We start from the raw sequence: 17,137 nt of genomic DNA on the forward strand, positions 1-17,137 counted from the left end.
CAGACATCCTGGAATGTGAAGTCAAGAGGGCCTTAGAAAGCATCACTACAAACAAAGCTAGTGGAGGTGATGGAATTTCAGTTGAGCTATTTCAAATCCTGAAAGATGATGCTGTGAAAGTGCTGCACTCAATATGCCAGCAAATTTGGAAAACTCAGCAGTGGCCACAGGACTGGAAAAGGTCAGTTTCCAATCCAATCCCAAAGAAAGGCAATGCCAAAGAATGTTCAAACTACTGAACAATTGTGCTCATCTCACACACTAGCAAAGTAATGCTCAAAATTCTCCAAGCCAGGCTTCAACAAAGCATGAACCGTGAACTTCTAGATATTCAAGCTGAATTTAGAAAAGGCAGAGGAACCAGAAATCAAATTGCCAACATCTGCTGGATCATCAAAAATGCAAGAGAGTTCCAGAAAAACATCTACTTCTGCTTTATTGACTATGCCAAAGCCTTTGTGTGGACCACAACAAACTGAAAAATTCTTAAAGAGATGGGAATACCAGACCACCTGACCTGCCTCCTGAGAAATCTGTATGCAGGTCAAGAAGCAACAGTTAGAACTGGACATGGAACAAAAGACTGGTTCCAAATCGGGAAAGGAGTACGCCAAGGCTGTATATTGTCACCCTGCTTATTTAACTTATATGCAGGGTACATCATGAGACATGATGGGCTGGATGAAGCACAAGCTGGAATCAAGATTGCTGGGAGAAATATCGATAACCTCAGATATGCAGATGACCACCGGTATGGCAGAAAATGACGAGCCTCTTGAAAGTGAAAGAGGAGAGTGAAAAAGTTGGCTTAAAACTCAACATACAGAAAACTAAGATCATGGCATCCAGTCCCATCACTTCATGGCAAATAGATGGGGAAATAGTGGATACATGAGAGACTTTATTTTGGGGGGGCTCCAAAATCACTGCAGATGGTGACTGAAGCCATGAAATTAAAAGACGCTCCTTGGAAGAAAAGCTATGACCAACCTAGACAACATATTAAAAAGCAGAGACATTACTTTACTGACCAGAGCCCCTCTAGTCAAAGCTATTGTTTTTCCAGTAGTCATGTATGGATGTCCGAGTTGGACTATAAAGAAAGCTGAGCACGGAATTGATGCTTTTGAACTGTGGCATTGGAGAAGACTCTTGAGAGTCCCTTGGACTGCAGGGAGATCCAATCAGTGCATCCTAAAGCAAATCAGTCCTGAATATTCATTGGAAGCACTGATGTTGAAGCTGAAACTCCAATACTTTCGCCACCTGATGCGAAGAACTGACTCATTTGCAAAGACCTTGATGCTGGGAAAGATTGAAGGTGGGAGGGGAAGGGGACGACAAAGGATGAGATGGCTGGATGGCATCACGGACGCGATGGACATGAGTTTGAGTAAGCTCCGGGGGTTGGTGATGGACAGGGAAGCCTGGCGTGCTGCAGTCCATGGGATCGCAAAGAGACTCGTGTGAGCGACTGAACTGAAACTGAACTCCCCGGTGTCAGGTCCTGGTCTTGACCTTCTACAATAGCGCCACGAGTGTGAGAAGTGGGTACTGCAACCCCAGTGCAGAGACCCGGGAACGAGGGCCGGCAGGGGAGGGTGGGCGTCCTGGAACGCCCCTGGGCGGGGCCTCCGGCCGACCCCACCCCGCTGGGCCGGCCCGGGCTGGACCGCGCGCAGGCAGCTCAGTCCGCGTCCAGCGAGCCGCGCGGGCCATGGAGCCGGTGTCGCTGCAGGACTTCGTGTGCGCCCTGGACCCCGCTTCCCTCCCGCGCGTGCTGCGGGTCTGCTCGGGGGTCTACTTCCAGGGTGAGTGAAGGGCCGAGACCCCTCCGACCCCACGGCCCCGCCGCAGACCGGCTTCCCCCGACCGAGACGTTGGAAACGTGGGGCCTGTTCCCCAACTTCTCCGGGCTACGGCTTTTGCCTCGGTGGAGTGGAGGCGGGGTGGGGGGTCGCTGATTGCCTCGCAGGGTGGCGATGGGAAGTCACTGAGCTCAGATACTCAGGTGGGTGGAACCGAGCCAAGCTGGGCTGGAACCGTCGGGAGCCTTGCAGGAGGTCCGACGTGCGGGGTCTCGGCACTCAGGCGCTGGCGACGCGGAGCTGTTGCTTGATGATTCTGAAGCGCCAGGTCAGCCCTCCCCTCCGTGTACCCTCCGCTGCCCCACCTTGACACCTGTCTACGTGTCCTATTCTTCGGTCCCTCCAGTCCCGCCTTTGCCCCTCTGCTTTGCATTGGGCAGTACTTGATTCGACCAGCTCTTCGGTTCGCAGCGGAAATGACTCCTCCTCCGGGAAGCCCTCCTGGCTCCTTGCACGCCCGCACATTTGCCCACCTGGCCGCAGCCCGCCTGGTTCACAGGGGTGGCGCACAGCTGGGGCGTCCTCAATAGTCATTGCTCGAAAGATCTACAGGGGAAGAATTGACAGGCCGTGAAGGTGCAGAGAGAGGCGGCAGCTCTGAGCGGGGGGGGGAGGCGGGCGGGAGGAACTGTGGGCGGCTGAGTCGGGAAGGAGGAGGCGGCGGAGAGAGGGAAGCGAGAATCTGGGTGGGGTAGGGGAGGCTCCTTCCTTAGAGAGCAAACTCTGCCCGAGTTTGCTGACCCATCCTGTTCCTTCCACCTGCTCCCTTGCTCCGCATAGGAAAGCGTTCTGAGGCTCCAAGTGGGGTCACAGATCAAGGGTGAGACACCTGGAGGGCCACCGGGGGCAGGACCCGCCGCCAGGCCCGCTTGGGGCTCTGAGGGATCTGGGTTCGAATGTCACTCTTCTTGTCTCGGGGGGCTTCCTGCAGGCATCTCTGCTGTTTACTCTCCTCTGGACTCCCTCCCCACCCCCCTCTGTGTCACAATGTTTGTGTTTCCTCATTCTGCTTCCCCAGCCCCACCCCGGGAGGCGGGAAGTGAAGGAAGTAAGCAGAGAAGAACCCGACAGGGTGACAGCGTGGGGGTGGGGATGAGGATGAGCTGGAGAGGGGCCCGTGGTGATCTTGGAGGGACAGGTGGCTCTGGTCTCTGCGAGGTTCGAAGTCCCAGGCTGGAGGCAGACATCCGGGCCTGAGTCCTGGTGATGCCTTTGATTACCTGATCATCGTGGGCTGCCCATTCGTCCTTGCCAAGTCTTGGCAAGTCCTTATATAGGAACAAGAAAGTCCTTCCCTCCAAGGACAGTCATGGGTCTTGAGCACGGTTATACCCCTGTAGTACTGGGCACAGCAGCGGGCATCGAGTCCATCTCCAGCACCAAGGCTGTTCTTACCAGCCCCAAGGGTCTGGAGCCTGAACTGTGTGTTGGAGCCTGAGTGTATTTTCCTGGGGGCCCTGCCGGGGCTGCCCTCGGTGTGCAGTAGAGTCAGGTGGCCGTGAGCTTTGCCCACCTGCACTGGTCTGTCCTTCGTTCAGCAGGATGGCGGGGTGGGGGCCTATGCACTGCCCGAGTGGAGAGATCTTTATCGAGCGCCTTCCATGTTCTGGATGCTGCTTTAAGCTCTTGAAACCAGGAAAAGTGGGGCTACTGTGCTTGAAAGTGGGGACCCAGAACCCTGCCTGCAGGACCCACTCTCTCAGTGGCCCGCCATTCTCTCCTGTGCTTCCTTTAAAAACAAGTCATTTGAAGAAGAAAGTGCCAGGGTGGGTGTTTGGCTCTGTGTGATCTCAGAGCCTCTCTGGGCTTGACTTTGCAGCTGTCTAATAAGGGAATTGGGCTTCTCTAGTGGCTCAGATGGTAAAGAATCCACCTGCAATGCAGGAGACCTGAGTTCGATCCCTGGGTGGGGAAGATCCCCTGGAGGAGGGCATGGCAACCCACTGCAGTTTTCTTGCCTGGAGAATCTCATGGACAGAGGAGCTGGGCACGCTAACAGTCTATAGGGTCCCAAAGGGTTGGACACGACTGAAACGACTTACCATGCAATAAGGGAATTGGGATTTACTGGGTGGTTTATTCATTCATGACTTACACACCCTGTTCGAGGCTGGGCCTGTGCTGCGTAGGCTGGATCAGTCCTGCTGTATGAGTTAAGTTCCAGAGGCTGGCGGGCTGTGACCACAGAGGGGTACAGTCAGTTCTAAATGCAGGCAAAGCGGCATCAATGCTGCCTGAGGACAGCTGAGCCCATGGGTGCTGGGCAGGGAAGACAGGGAAGGGCATTCCAGGTGGCGGAAACAGTGTGGGCAAAGGTATGGTGAGTGGCGTCTTGGGGGAACAGAGCCCTGGCCCCCAGTGACTGGCATTGCTGACTGGGTGAAACCGAGCTTGCTGTGTCTCCACAGGCTCCATCTACGAGATCTCTGGGAACGAGTGCTGCCTCTCCACAGGAGACTTGATCAAGGTCACCCATATTCGCCTCCAAAAGGTGGTCTGTGAGAACCCGGGGACAGGCCAGACCACCGAGCTCGCTCCCAATTTCCAGGGTAAGGCGGGCAGCTCTGCCTCCCTGAGTACCCCGGAACCCTCCAGGCATGCTCTCGGACCCACTGGACCCCCGCACAAACCCCCAGCCCTGTGGGTTGCCCCCCACGGCCCTCACATCCACCGCCACACAGCCCCGAGGCGTAGATGATTCCCGAGCGCTCTGACAGTGCCCCGAGCCGGCGTGGCTGTGCGCTCTCCTTGTCCATCTCTGATGACGCCTGCCTCTTGGCGAGGACTTTTCCTGTTTTGTGTCTTTGTCCACGTGCCTGTTTTCATCTTTGTTCCCATATTCACTCACCAAACATTTATTGACCCTTGCTGCGCACCAGGCCTTGTGGTAGGGGCTGGGGGGTGTGCGCTCAGGATGAATTAGATACAGCCTCCTCCAGTGGGGAGCTTCCAGGATGGCAGGGAGGAGGACAGCAGAGGTAGGCACCCATGTAGAGAGGGCCCTGGGCGCGAGGGGCCTGCCTCAGAGGTCTGTGCAGGCTTCCTGGGGGAGGTGGCACCTGAGCTGGACCAAGGATCCCAGCTAGAGGGAGTGGCATGTTCACATAGCGTAGTCACTGCAGGAGGCGTGCAGTGTGCTGGACCACAGGCCCAGATGCTAAAACCAGCAGCCTGGATGGGAATTCCCAGGTCTGCCAGCTACTAGCTGTGGCCGTGGTGAGTTCCCATGGTCTCTCTGCCTCAGCTCTGTCTTCTGTAATGAGGCAGTCAGGCTTGATGGCATCACCTACTCAATGGACATGAGTTTGAGCAAACTCCGGGAGATAGTGAAGGACAGGAAAGCCTGGCGTGCTGCAGTCACGGGAGTGGCAAAGAGTCAGACACGACTGAGCGACTGAACAACAGCAAGGTTGATGCGAGCATTAAACGAGTTGCCACGTACGATGAGATGAGACCAGGGCTGGGCTTGGAGCAGGTGCCCTCTGAGGGCTTGTTCTCAGTATGCTTTCCTGATTTTAATCCCTGAAGTACAGTTTTGTGAGTGAATGTTTTTGTTCATTAGGAGATGCACCAAATATTAGGAGTAATATTTAGATATAATGGGGCATCAGGTCTATAAGGGGCCTGGTGAGGGCGTGGGTTCTGGGTGAGGGGCAAGAGGTGGGGAGATGAGTGGAAGGCAGACCACTGGCGGGCGCTTGTGTGGGGCACCGATCCATTTCAGTCTTTATTTTGAAGGCATTAAGCAGCCAAAGAGGGTTTTAAAAAGGGAAGTGATATGTTTTGTTTTCTATTCTGAGGATTTTTTAAAAACTTGAAATAATTTCAGACTTACAGAAGACTTTCTAGAATTCCTATATACTGTTTATCCAGATTCACCAATTATTAAGCATTTTGTTAGATTTGTTTTCTCTCTCTGTATATTATATATACATATACATACATATGAACATATATTACTATTATATGTGTGTATATATATATAATCTTTTTATATATCTGTGTTCAGTTCAGTTCAGTTCAGTCGCTCAGTTGTGTCCGACTCTTTGCGACCCCATGAATCACAGCACGCCAGGCCTCCCTGTCTATCACCAACTCCCGGAGTTCACTCAGACTCACGTCCATCGAGTCTGTGATGCCATCCAGCCATCTCATCCTCTGTCGTCCCCTTCTCCTCCTGCCCCCAATCCCTCCCAGCATCAGAGTCTTTTCCATTGAGTCAACTCTTCTCATGAGGTGGCCAAAGTACTGGAACTTCAGCTTGAGCATCATTCCTTCCAAAGAAATCCCAGGGTTGATCTCCTTCAGAATGGACTGGTTGGATCTCCTTATGGTCCAAGGGACTCTCAAGAGTCTTCTCCAATACCACAGTTCAAAAGCATCAATTCTTCGGTGCTCAGCCTTCTTCACAGTCCAACTCTCACATCCATACATGACCACAGGAAAAACCATAGCCTTGACTAGATAGACCTTTGTTGGCAAAGTAATGTCTCTGCTTTTCAATATGCTATCTAGGTTGGTCATAACTTTTCTTCCAAGGAGTAAGCGTCTTATAATTTCATGGCTGCAGTCACCATCTGCAGTGATTTTAGAGCTCAAAAAAATAAAGTCTGACACTGTTTCTACTGTTTTCCCATCTATTTCCCATGAAGTGATGGGACCGGATGCCATGATCTTCATTTTCTGAATGTTGAGCTTTAAGCTAACTTTTTCACTCTCCTCTTTCACTTTCATCAAGTGGATTTTTAGCTCCTCTTTGCTTTCTGCCATAAGGGTGGTGTCATCTGCATATCTGTTATTGATATTTCCCCTGGCAATCTTGATTCCAGCTTGTGTTTCTTCCAGTCCAGCATTTCTCATGATGTACTCTCTCTCTCTCTCTCTCTATATATATATATATATATATCTTTTTCTGAACCATTTGAGAGTAAGTTACAGACATGATGCCCCATTATATCTAAATATTACTCCTAATATTCAGTGTATCTCCTAGAAAATAAAGGCATTCACTCACAAAGCTGTAGTTGAGTGATTAAATTCAGAAAATCTAGTATTGATACAATACTACTATTTAACCCACAGTCTGTATTCAAATTTCACCAGCTGCCCTATAATATCCTTGATAGCCTGGTGTTTGCCTTGATTCAGAATCAAGCCCCAGATCACACATGACATTCAGTTTGGCCTCCTTTAGTCTCCTTCAGGCTGAAATAGTTCCTCCACCTGCCTTTGCCTTGATATCGATGTTTTTGAACAGTCCAGATCCATACTTTTGCAGAATGTCCTTCAGACCGAGTTTGTGTGGTGTTTCCTTGAATAGATTTGTGTGGAGGGTTTTGGGCAGGAAAACGCTAGAAGTGATATTACCTCCAGACATGGGGTACCTTAGGCCAGTCTGGTAGCAGAAGAATGGACAGGGTGGCGGGAGGAAGGGGAAAAGGGTGGTCAGAGGTCATTTGACCAGTAGCTCTTGGGTTTCTAGTTTGGGAGGGATAGTGGCGCTCACCCACCCAGGACAGGGTGATGGGAGCTGGTGTGTGGAAACAGCAGTGCTGAGGTGTCTGGGGGCAAAGATGGAAAACTTTAGAGGCAGGAGGGGCTGGGAGGCGGGAAAATGTGGCAGTCAGTGTGTCTGTCCTGTTCTGCCCGTAGTGACAATCCCTCTGTGTCTGTCAGAAGAAACCGTCCCCAGCCCTGCCCCTCGCTGTCCATTCGCACATGGTCACTTGCTGCCTCTAGTCCCTCAGCCTTGCAGCCCAGATATGCCAACGCTGGCCCACCTTTGACCCCTGTCCTTGAGATTCTGCCTGGTTCTCTGCAGCCAGACCTGGGTGTGGGGTTCACAGCCCTAGGCTGAGCAAAAGCCTGCCCCACCCTGACACCCCCTGCTGTGCCCCCACAGGCCACTTCAGCCCCCTCACCGGCCGCCAGAGCTATGGAACCCTGGAGGAGCTGGTCTATGCTGCAACCCAGAGCTCCAAGTCACTGCCCATTCACTTCATGTCGACCCACAGAATCGCCACCAAGGCCAGGGTGGTGCCTCAAAAGCAGCCCCTCAAGCTGGAGGCCGTGGAGATGCACCAGGGGGCCTGCTGTGCCCGCTGTGTGCTGGACTCTGGGGCCCAGCAGGTCTTTCTGCACCTGCCCTTGTCCCAGCAGGGGCCCTTCTGGAAACTGGAGCCCGGGCCCCCTCGGACCCTGCTCCAGGTACTGCAGGACCCCACCATGAGGGACACCCTCCTCACCTGCTCCGCCTTCCCCTGGCGCTCCCTGATCTTGAAGCCCCAGTATGAGGTCGAAGCCATCATGCACTGTGAGTTCCCGGGCAGGAGGATGGGGGTGGGAGGCGGGAGGAACAAAGGGGTCCCAGGGGAGCTGCTTTGATGGATGATGCCCCCCTCCCTATGGATAAACCAGGGATTCTGGGTGGTTTACCTGGTATATACAATGTAACGGAGTAAAGATTCCCCAGCAGTGGAAGTTGGGTGCAAAAGAGATAGGAAAACAGGGTAACTTGAGTGAGATCCCATATAGTTTATAAAATTGGGCAAAAGTTGGGTTGTGCGCTTCCCCACTGCTAGGACAAAGAAACAGTGTTACAAAGTGAAACCTTGAGCCTTTGCTCTGGAGAAATGTATTTTCCTGTTTCTGGGGAGGGCAGGATTGCTGGTGAAGGGCCTCCAGTCTGGGAAGGCACTGGCTGAGTCCCCTGGCTGTTTCATAGATCACTTCTTAGGCGGGCTGGTGGCTGCACACACAGAGGGTTGGTGAAGCAGAGGCAGAACCTGCCAGGTCTGGCAGGTCGGTGGTCACGCTGGAGCAAAGACAGAAGAATGGGTGTATATGTCGAGGTTCCCAGGGCACCCCCACCCCATTCTTCTACCTCCACTCAGGCTTGGCCTCCGACTGGGCAGACCTGTGCCTCGTCAACCCTGCTTTGGATGCTACTAGAAGCTTCACTGAGGACTGTCTTAAGAAAAACCTATGCTTTGTTTAGTAGTTTGTTTTGCTTTGTTTTTTTAAATAATGAGTTGGCTCCCCTGGAGAATAAGGCAGCTCAGGTAATCTAGAAAACATTCTAAAGGAAAGAAAAAAAAAAATATATATATATATAAAATGAGCCCACATCTGCCCATCTCCCAGCTTCAACCAATTATCAGCTCGTCTGGCACAGAGCAAAAATCCCAACCATATGACCCAAGGGAAGTCACCACCACTCCTCAGAGTCTCAGTGTTCTCATCTGCAAAATGGGAACATTCCTTGTTCTGACTTGCATGTGGTATGACTCACACAACACAGTGGGTAGGCCAGTTTTCCTCATTCTCTTAGAGTTTATGCACTTGGCACTTTCAGTACCAGGGCAGGATGTTGTCCAGAGTCATGCAGTCAGTGTTTTTCTTGATTTGACTTTATCTATTCAAATCCAGAAAGGATTTGGCAAGACAGTTTATATTCAAAATTATCTTCAAATTATATACAATTTGAATATATAGTTTGTATATATTCAGTTATATACAATTATATTCAAAATTCAATTAAAATTTTAAACTGACTGGATATTCAGTGATATTAAGGAATTACCAAATTATTATTTCAATGTGATCATTGCCTAGTTGTTATTAAAATTTTAATTATCCCTTCTTTTAGCAATACACACTGAAATGGTCACAGATGGCAAGATATGATTATTCTGATTCAAAGTAACCCAGTGGAGGGGGAATGGATAGAAGGGGGTATAAATGAAAGATGAGCCACGGGTTTAAATGTTGAAGCTGGGTGATAGGTACATAAGGGTTCACAATACTATTCTACTTTTGTAAACATTTAACACTTTCTATAATAACGTTTTATTAATTTTTTAAAGAGTTTTTTTAAAAATGTAGACCATTTAAAAAGTCTTTATTGAATTGGTTACAATATTGCTTCTGCTCTATGTTTTGGTTTTTTTGGCCACTAGGCATGCATGTAGGGGTCTTAGTTCCCCGACCAGGGGTCAAACGCACACCCTCTGTATTGGAAGGCGAAGTCTTAACCACTGGGCCACCAGGGAGGTCCCTATAATAACTTTTTTAAAAGAGGTAGAAGGAAAGGAGTGGGCGAGGAAGCTGGCACAATAGGAAAATGCTGGTAGGAAGGAAAAGACGGAGACAGGCAGGAGGTCAGCAGGCCCAGACCTCTGAGGGGAGGAGGGCGTGGGCCCGGGCTGACCTCTCCCCTCCACAGTGCGCAGGACCGTCGTCAAGATCCCCTCCACCCTGGAGGTCGACGTGGAGGACGTCACCGTCTCCTCGCAGCACATTCACTTCATACAACCGCTGCTGCTGAGCGAGGCCCTGGCCCGGGGAGGCCCCTTCCCCCTGGCCACAGAGATCCTGGAAGTTCCGCAGGGGTCCCCCAACTTCCTCAGCCCGTGGCTGCGCTCCTTACATAAGGGCCAGAGGCTCTGCCTCCGTGGCGTGGCTTCGCCGCCCTGGCGGTTCCTGGCCTCGACCAGGGGCCGGAAGGTGCCCAGACACTTCATGATCTCCGGGGCCTACCGGGGCAAGCTGCGGCGGCGGCCGAGAGAGTTCCCCACGGCCTACGACCTCCTGGGTGCTCTCCAGCCGGGCCAGCCGCTCCGGGTCGTGACCACAAAGGACTGTGAGGGAGATGAGCTGGAGAACCTGGGGTTTGCGTCCCTGGCTGTGGGTGACAGGCTGGAGGTGCTGGGGTCTGGCCAGGCCCTTGGGCAACACGAGAGGGACCTAGATGTCTTGGTGTGTCAGCGGCTAGGTGAGCAGACTGGGGAGGAAGAGGCTTGGGAGGATGAAGAGGTGCAGGACCAAGAACAGATTCTTTTGCCCCTCTACTTCTCTGGCGGCTTTGTGGAGGAGCTGAGCGATGCCCGGCGCTACAGCCTGCAGGACCTGACTGCCCAGTTCTCACTGCCCTGTGAGGTCAAGGTGGTGGCCAAGGACCCCAGGCACCCCGCCGACCCTCTGCCCTCCTTCCCGGGCCTGCAGCTGGAAGAGAAGATCCTGGAACCCTTCTTGGTGGTCAGCCTGGACTCCGACCCCGAGATGTGCTTTGAGATCCCTCCCCGGTGGCTGGACCTGACTGTCGTGGAGGTCGAGGAGCTGCCGGGCCAGCCATCTGGGGCCCTCCCCACGGCCACAGTGGAGGAGCTGACGGAGGCCTTCTACTATAGCCTGCGGAAGCTACCAGCCTTCGAGAGTCAAGCTCCCCCGCCCAGGCCGCCAAAGAGTAAGGGCCTCAGTGAGCAGAAGCAGCAGATGCACAAGGAGAAAGGCTTCAAGGTACCAAGAGAACCCCAGCGGGCAGGGAGGTGCCCTCTGTTGGGATCATTCGAGTCCTGCTGTTCCTTGTCTGGCATCGCGCTTCTCTTCCAGTTGTAGGGAACCTGCAGTTTATAAACATGCACACCTGGTACCTACTATTCCATCCTGACCATCCTGACATCAGTGTGATTATCTGTATTTTACGGTTGAGAAAATGAGGTCTCAGAGACTCTGAGATGCGCTCCAAGTTACATGGTTCAGGGGCCCTGAACTGGAGCATAGCATTGCGACTCCAAGTTCACGGGGCTCTTCCTGTCTCTGCTAACCCTGCTGTCACTCCCCAGCTCACGCTGCAGCATTTCTCACCTGAACCATTAAAGCAGCCTCTTCAACCTCTCCCCACTGATATCAGAATGGCCTCCCACATCTCCTGGTCGCTGAGGGGCCTCAGCCCCATCTTCTGAACCCTTCAGTGGCTCCCCGTTGCCGGGGGTGATGGAGTCTCCTAACATGGTATCCAGGGTCCTTTAGAGCTGACTTCAGCCTCGCCTTCCCAGGCCTGTTTTCCGTGTCAGCAGCCCACGCTCCAACTCCTGACGCTCCCTCAATATGCCAAGATACCCGCCTCAGCACTTCACGCAAGCCAGTCTTTTTGCCAGGAACGTTCTTCCTCCTTTCAGACTCCTGGGCAAGGCTCCGCTTAGATTTCTTCCAAGGCAGTGACAGTCCTTCCTTGTCTGTATGCACACTTCATGCTGTGTGTAGCCTGGAGGTGGGGGGGCCGTGTCATTTTTTTTTGGCTGCACTGGGTCTTCACTGCTGTGTGCACTCGCTCTAGTTGCAGCGAGCGGAGGCTACTCGAGTTGTGGTGTGTGGGTTTCTCTTGTTGCCAAGCATGGGCTCCAGGCTTAGCCATCTTTCAGTTTGTGGAATCTTCCCAGACCAAGGATTGAACCCATGTCCCCTGCGTTGGAGGCTGATTCTTAACCACTGGACCACCAGGGACGTCCAGTCATGAAGTTTTAATCAGTTGTATTTGGTCTCTTGGGCTAGAACAACAGTTCTGTGGGGCATGCTCCACCGACTCCAAGGCAGGCTGAGAAAGTGAGAAAAACTTTCTTCAGACAAAAACTCACTGCCAGTGAGTCTGAACAGAACCAGACTGAATCACAAGGGGGAAAGAACCGCAGAGTCAGAAACACTAAGTTCACATCCCAGCTTCCTCACTCTGCGGCCTGTACCCCTGCTCTGGGCACGTTTCCTCACCAGTGAGCCTGAGAGAACGCTGCTAATTCTCAGTGCGGTTTTGTTAGCCTCAGTTGGTAAAGAATCCGCCTGCAATGCAGAAGACCCTGGTTTGATTCCGGGGTCAGGAAGATCCACTGGAGAAGGGATAGGCTACCCGCTCCAGTATTCTTGGGCTTCCCTGTGGCTCAGCTGGTAAAGAATCCACCTGCAGTGCAGAGATCCGGGTTCGACTGCCTAGGTTGGGAAGATCCCCTGGAGAAGGGAAAGGCTTCCCGCTCCAGTATTCTGGCCTGGAGAATTCCAAGGACTGTATAGTCCATGGGGTCACAGTCGGACACCACTGAGCCACTGCACTTTCACTCGTTGGGCGCTTACTCTGGGGCAGGCACCTTGTATGCAGCCCCACCCAGCCCTCACGACCTGCCTGAGGTGGGCACTGGCAGTTCTTTTTCCAGTTGAGGAAACAAGAGGCACAGAGCGGTGAAGGAGTTTACCTGAGATCACACAGTTAGAGCTTCCCCAGTGACTCAGCAGGTAAGGAACCCGCCGGCCATGCAGGAGACATAGGAGACTCTGGTTTGGGGAGATTGGGGAGATCCCCTGGAGGAGGGCATGGCAACCCACTTCAGTATTCTTGCCTGAAAAATCCCACGGACAGAGGAGCCTGGAGGGCTACAGCCAAAAAACCAGCCTATTATTTTGGGACGTGGAGAGACTTGTATTTGTACTATGTGGGGAGGTAGTGGGATGGTGGTGGAAGTTAAAAAACGACCCCGAGCCATCTCAGCCCTAGAAGGGACTCATATCTGTGGGGCAGCAGGTAGGGTAGCTGTTTTCTGCCAAGAATCAAGAATAGACTAGGACATTTGGAACACAGGCCTGTGACAGTGCTGGAAAGAATGCGGTCGGGAGCTGGGACCTCCGCCCCAGCCTTGGTTTCTTTGGGCCCGTTTCCTGCTTGTTGTTCTGGAACCAGCAACTTTCCTTCCCTGGGCACGAGTGTTCTCTGCTGCTCACCAGGGAGCTGTACTGTTTGCTCTTGAAAGCATGGTGGAAAAAGCAGTGGCTTTATTTTTGTTCTGTTTGGTTTTGGCTGCGCTGGGTCTTCATTGCCAGGCGTGGGCTTTCTCTAGTTGCGGTGTGCTTGCTCCTCATTGTGGTTGCAGTGGCATCTCTTGTTGCGGCACGTGGGCTCTAGAGCACAGACTCAGTAGTTGTGGCACACAAGCATAGTTGCCCTGTGGCATGTGGGATCCTCCCAGGCCAAGGATCAAACCCGTGTCCCCTGCACTAGCAGGCGGATTATTAACCACTGGACCGCCAGGGATGTCCCAACCAGCAGCTTTTTAGAGGTCACAGACTTGTTCTGGGTCCCAACCTTGACCTGTCCAGAGATCCCGTGTGAGGCACGGTGCGGCACACTTTCACTGAGCCTGGTTCCTTACCTACAAACTGGGGACTCAGACAGCTCCTCAGACAGTGAAATGGGCCGACATGCATACAGTGTTTGGCACATGGTGTGTTTGGCACATGGTAGGAAGGAGTTCAGTAAAAGTCCTCTTCCTTCTGGGACGCTCCTCAGCCTGCACTCTTGTTCTGAGGCTTTGTGACTACATTTTGTTCCTTCAGCGACAGATCTGAAGGACAGTGACCAAATCCCCATGGAAAAATGCAGGGACATTTTCCTGTCTGGCCTCCAATCCCATTATCCCTAATCCTGACCCCCCCTTTCCCCTGCCAAAGAACATTTCAAATCCTTGTAGCAAAAAGTCCTGGTGTTCTGAGATGTGCTACCCTGAGAGGGAAGTTCAGAGGGAAGCAGAGGAAGTAACATTTGGAGGAAATTGCGTTTCGTGGACTCTGCCACCCCGTGTCTTGAGACCCTGCTGACTTCTGCTTTTTCTCCCACGTAGTCCTCTCAAGTCTCAGAATTGCAGGAACCACCTCTGCTGCCTAAACTCAGGACGAAGTCCTTGCCGAAGGTCACCCAGGACAGCTCTGATTTATACAGTGAGGTTCCTGGCCGCAAGAAGGGCCGCAGGACCGCTGTGCCCATCACTGAAGATTCAGGTGAGCTCCCTCAGCCCGTATGCATCCAATCCTTGCTTCTCCCCCACCCCCACACCATTCTGCTGCTGCTTTGCCTCTGATGGCACCAGCCATGCCCTCAGCAGGGCCCTGCCTGTGGGCAGACCCTTCTGCAGTCCTAGTTTGATGCACAGGCCTATATGGGGAGAGCTTAGGCTGAAGGATCCTTACTGTCTTTCTCCTAGGGGCTCCAGGGCCCTGGCAAGGAAAATGACTTCACCCCCCAACTACCCTCCCCGAGGCACACGGCAAGGTTGGCAAAGTGTGCAGACACAACCAATTGTGGCTTCTGGGCTAGCAAGGACCAGAGCATCCAGACCAAACCGTCCCCTGTCCAGGGGGTGGAAGTGCCCTAAAGAGGGGAAGCAACCTGAGGCAGAAGAGCCTTACTGACCGGGATTCTTTTGCAGATGATGAACACGATTACGAAGAAATACTTGAGCAGTTTTCGAAAACCCTCTAGGCGCGGGAGGAAGCTTACGTCCTAACTGCTGCTTCTCAGGGAATCTGAGATACCAGCTGACAGTTACAGGCTTTTAGAGGACCTTGGACAAGACCTCTCAGAAATCAGACTGTGGACAAGGAATGGCCGTCTGGGGACTGACTGGAAACCTGCACCAGCTCCCCGCAGTTCCAGGTTCCTGCCGCCCAGAGCTGGCTTCTCTGGGCCCAGCATCTTGCATTCGGCTCTCTCAGCCTCAGAGCTTTGGTATCAAGTAGCCGACTGAGTTCTACTCAATCCTGCATCCGCAATACCAGCCGCCCCACTAGTTAGTGCAGGAATGAATCCAAGAGACTGCCCACCTTGATGCTGGCAGCACAGTGCCTCCTGCCTCTGGGGACTCAATCCTGACCACACGCTGCAGTGGGAGTTTTTTTAAAACATGTACCACCCCTGATCCACTCTCGTCTCCCCCTCCCCATCCCCGGCTCTGAGCCTCTGAGGGACCAGGACTGTCTTCCTCCACGAACAGCTAGAGGTGACTATCCAGTAGTATTTTATAAAACCAGAGAGTAAAAATTACATCTGAGCTTCTAGAAGAATGATAATCATGATCACTTATTAAGTTGCATCTGTGTGCCAGACTCTTTACAAGCCCTATCTAAACTCTCAACTCTCTGAGGTAGACAATGGCAGGATTGTCAGCAGAGGACAGGATAGACAAGTAGATGGTAGGAGTCTCCAGCTGAGGTGGGAGCTGAATCAAGGGTCCAGTTTCCACTCCTGGATTCTAGGTATTACACCTGAGTGTCCTTCCTTTGCCTGCTACCATCCCTCCGGTGCTCTGGACCCATGCCACACCCCAGCACGGAGCTCTCCAGGTGACCACTGCGTGGTGACTATCGCTGCTGGGCCAGTCTCCATCCAGTACCTGGCATTCATCCTTGTCTTCACGCCAGTTCCCATGCCCTCCTCCGCAGACACAGTCTCTACTACACAGCGGACCCTGAGGAAGAGAGCACTCTGGGAAAAGCAGTAAGCAAAAAATAGTTGCTCCTGGGTACAGAACCCCTAGGCGTCAGGACCACATGCAAAATGGCAAGTTTTCACCTTCATGTCCGCACTGGATTTTGGCACCAAACTGAGTAAGGTCACAAAAGGGAGGCAGAGGAGAGGACCACCAGTTTCCACAAAAGGGGATTTCTGAGTGGCCAAATGCTACCATGAGGAGAAAGGCAGTGATTTCCCAGCAGGAAAAGCTGGGCTTACAAGGAAAACATGCTTGAAAACCACACTGAATGTCTTACCAGAGCAACGGGGGCAGGCAGGGAACGGACCAAAGGCAGACACCACCCTCAGGGTGCTTGCGTCTTCTTCGCTCCATGATAAACCACAGGGCAGGGGGAGGGTATTATAATGAGGTTAGAGTCCCCCCACCCCCCGGCTGATCTCCAAAGTGAGCGCACATGATGACTGACTGGGAAACAAGAGAATTACAGCTGACCCTGGAACAAGGGGGTTAGTGTGCTCACCACCCCCAGTCAAAAAATCCTCAGATAACTTTACAGCTGGTCCTCTGTACATGCAGATTCAACCAACTGTGGATTGTGTAGTTATGTACTTACTGAAAAAAATCTGAGTATAAGTGGACCCACACAGTTCAAACTGTGATGTTCTGTATTAGTAACCCTTCATATTTATTTTTAATATCCTTTTTCATTTTAAATTTTTGAATGTTTTATAATATACATAACAAACTAACATAGTAACAGATATAAATAACTGTTGAATAAAGGAATGTAACTTGGAGGTGCATGCTCAAAAATGTATCAAGAGTTTTTAATTTCTCTCAACATTTCCCACCTGTACACCTAGAAAGACCTTCCTGAGAGGAGGCTGGACTCCTGGCTTGGCCATGACATTGGGTATTTCTGAGAGCTTGGTCACAGTGCTGTTCTGCTGTCTCAACAGTGTGCCAAGAGAACACTGCATACCCAACAGCCCAGGTGACCACAAACATCCAAAAGTGTACGTTCCCCCGGCCTGAGCAGGCAGAAGCTCCTCAGAGGCTGGGGTTTCATTCTGCTGAGGAGTGGCCTGCCTCTGCTCAGTCCCAAGGACCTCTGCAGTGCTCGGGAACCACAGAACTCCTGTAAGATCACGCCAATGCCAAGATGGCAGGGAACTCTATCATTGGGCAGCTACTCTGTTG

At 52.3% G+C, this 17,137-nt stretch overlaps 1 protein-coding gene across 1 annotated transcript; it reads left to right on the forward strand.

Moving 5' to 3' along the window:
* Nucleotides 1,692-16,745, forward strand: THEMIS2 (thymocyte selection associated family member 2). Its single transcript, XM_018056850.1, has 6 exons — nucleotides 1,692-1,811; nucleotides 4,277-4,417; nucleotides 7,771-8,181; nucleotides 10,093-11,165; nucleotides 14,309-14,465; nucleotides 14,894-16,745. Exons 1-6 carry the CDS (start codon nucleotides 1,718-1,720, stop codon nucleotides 14,944-14,946), a joined length of 1,929 nt encoding a protein of 642 aa, XP_017912339.1. The 5' UTR covers nucleotides 1,692-1,717; the 3' UTR covers nucleotides 14,947-16,745.

Source organism: Capra hircus, chromosome 2 (genome assembly GCF_001704415.2).
Source record: "Capra hircus breed San Clemente chromosome 2, ASM170441v1, whole genome shotgun sequence".
NCBI lineage: Eukaryota > Metazoa > Chordata > Mammalia > Artiodactyla > Bovidae > Capra > Capra hircus.

Excerpts from the sequence above, each read along its gene's own strand:
- THEMIS2 (XM_018056850.1), top strand. The coding sequence starts at position 1,718 with ATGGAGCCGGTGTCGCTGCAGGACTTCGTGTGCGCCCTGGACCCCGCT. Across the intron at positions 11,166-14,308 it reads ACAAGGAGAAAGGCTTCAAG|TCCTCTCAAGTCTCAGAATT; the intron begins GTACCAAGAGAA and ends TCTCCCACGTAG. Across the intron at positions 14,466-14,893 it reads GCCCATCACTGAAGATTCAG|ATGATGAACACGATTACGAA; the intron begins GTGAGCTCCCTC and ends ATTCTTTTGCAG.